The sequence below is a fragment of the Plectropomus leopardus genome, unplaced genomic scaffold (genome assembly GCF_008729295.1).
Source record: "Plectropomus leopardus isolate mb unplaced genomic scaffold, YSFRI_Pleo_2.0 unplaced_scaffold8136, whole genome shotgun sequence".
Classification (NCBI taxonomy): Eukaryota; Metazoa; Chordata; class Actinopteri; order Perciformes; family Serranidae; genus Plectropomus; species Plectropomus leopardus.
In genome coordinates this window covers 1-1,460 of record NW_024689643.1, presented here as the reverse complement: position 1 = coordinate 1,460, position 1,460 = coordinate 1, and the positions used below count along the sequence as shown (strand labels likewise).

At 42.3% G+C, this 1,460-nt stretch overlaps 1 protein-coding gene across 1 annotated transcript; it reads left to right on the top strand.

Moving 5' to 3' along the window:
* Positions 1-211: 211 nt before the first annotated feature.
* Positions 212-1,453, top strand: LOC121940253 (protocadherin gamma-B5-like; the record flags this gene model as incomplete). Its single annotated transcript, XM_042483067.1, has 1 exon — positions 212-1,453. A coding segment is annotated over exon 1 (1,242 nt), but the record flags the coding sequence as incomplete, so codon positions are not given.
* Positions 1,454-1,460: the final 7 nt, after the last annotated feature.

The following is a 1,460-nucleotide window of genomic DNA, read 5'->3' as shown; positions in this document are numbered from 1 at the left end:
TGTTGGCTGACGGATAAAAGCCCCTCACCACTCCACCCCCTACTAGTAACTGGAGATCAGCTGCAAAATTTCAAGAGAGACGGTTACATGTTCGAGCAGATTGTTTTGTGTACTGATGTGAGTGTTGATTTTTTTTGGTGTCTGTGGGCATGATTTATGATATCTCGTTGGAAATTACAATTTGTACTTGCTGAGGACGCTGTTTTTTGTCATGATGGGAGACAAAGGATTTTCATTGCTTCGACCGATCTTCCGCTTTGCTTTCTTCTTTGTAACGCTGCACCTCGTTCATGGAGACCTGAGTTATTCTGTCCCAGAAGAAATGAAACGCGATGCTGTCATTGGAAATATAGCCAAAGATCTCGGTCTTGGTCTGGGGACATTGTCTTCCCGAAAGGCCCGTGTTGATTTTGCGGGGACTCGTAAACGGTACTGTGATATTAATCTGAATACTGGAGATTTGGTCACATCGGAGAGAATGGACAGAGAAAGCCTTTGTGGCAAGAAACCCTCGTGTGTTGTGAAAGTAGATCTGATTTTAGAAAATCCTCTGGAGCTTCATCGTGTAACTCTTCATGTTCAAGATGTAAACGACAATTCCCCAAAATTTAGAGAAAATTTAATTGAAATGGAAATAAGCGAATCTGCTGAAAAGGGTAACCGCTTCTCTATCGAGGAGGCCCATGACGCAGATATAGGTCAAAATGCTGTTCAAAGGTACAGCCTACAAAAAAACGGCAACTTTATTCTCGCTGTTGACAGCAACAAGGTTGAACTCGTGCTAGAGAATAAACTTGATCGAGAAAAGCAAAAAGAGATTAATTTGCTTCTCACAGCTTTAGATGGTGGCTCTCCTCAGAGATCAGGTACTGTAGTCATACACGTCACTGTGCTGGATGCTAATGATAACGCCCCAGTGTTTAGCCAGGCCGTTTATAAAGCCAGTCTGCCTGAAAACTCTCCTCAAGATACCAAAGTGATCACTGTTAGTGCTTCTGATGCAGATGAAGGAGTGAATGGAGATGTAACATATCACTTTGGTCACGTCTCTGATAACGATGTAAATGTATTTTCCATTGATCCTAAAAGTGGAGCAATAACAGTAACTGGAGTGATTGACTTTGAGGAAAGCAGCTCTTTCGAAATGAGAGTGCAAGCCAAAGATGGTTTAGGGCTCACTTCATACGCAAAAGTTATAATAGACGTTACTGATATGAATGATAATGCTCCAGTTATATACCTGAAGTCACTGACTAACCCCATACCTGAGAATGTGTCACCTGGTACAGAGGTGGGCATCATTAACGTGCAGGATAGAGACTCTGAGACTAACGGACAGGTTCGCTGCTCCATTCAGCAAAACGTCCCTTTTAAGTTGGTTCCTTCTATTAAAAACTATTATTCTCTGGTGAGCACAGGACAACTGGACCGTGAAGTAGTGTCTGATTACAACATTACAA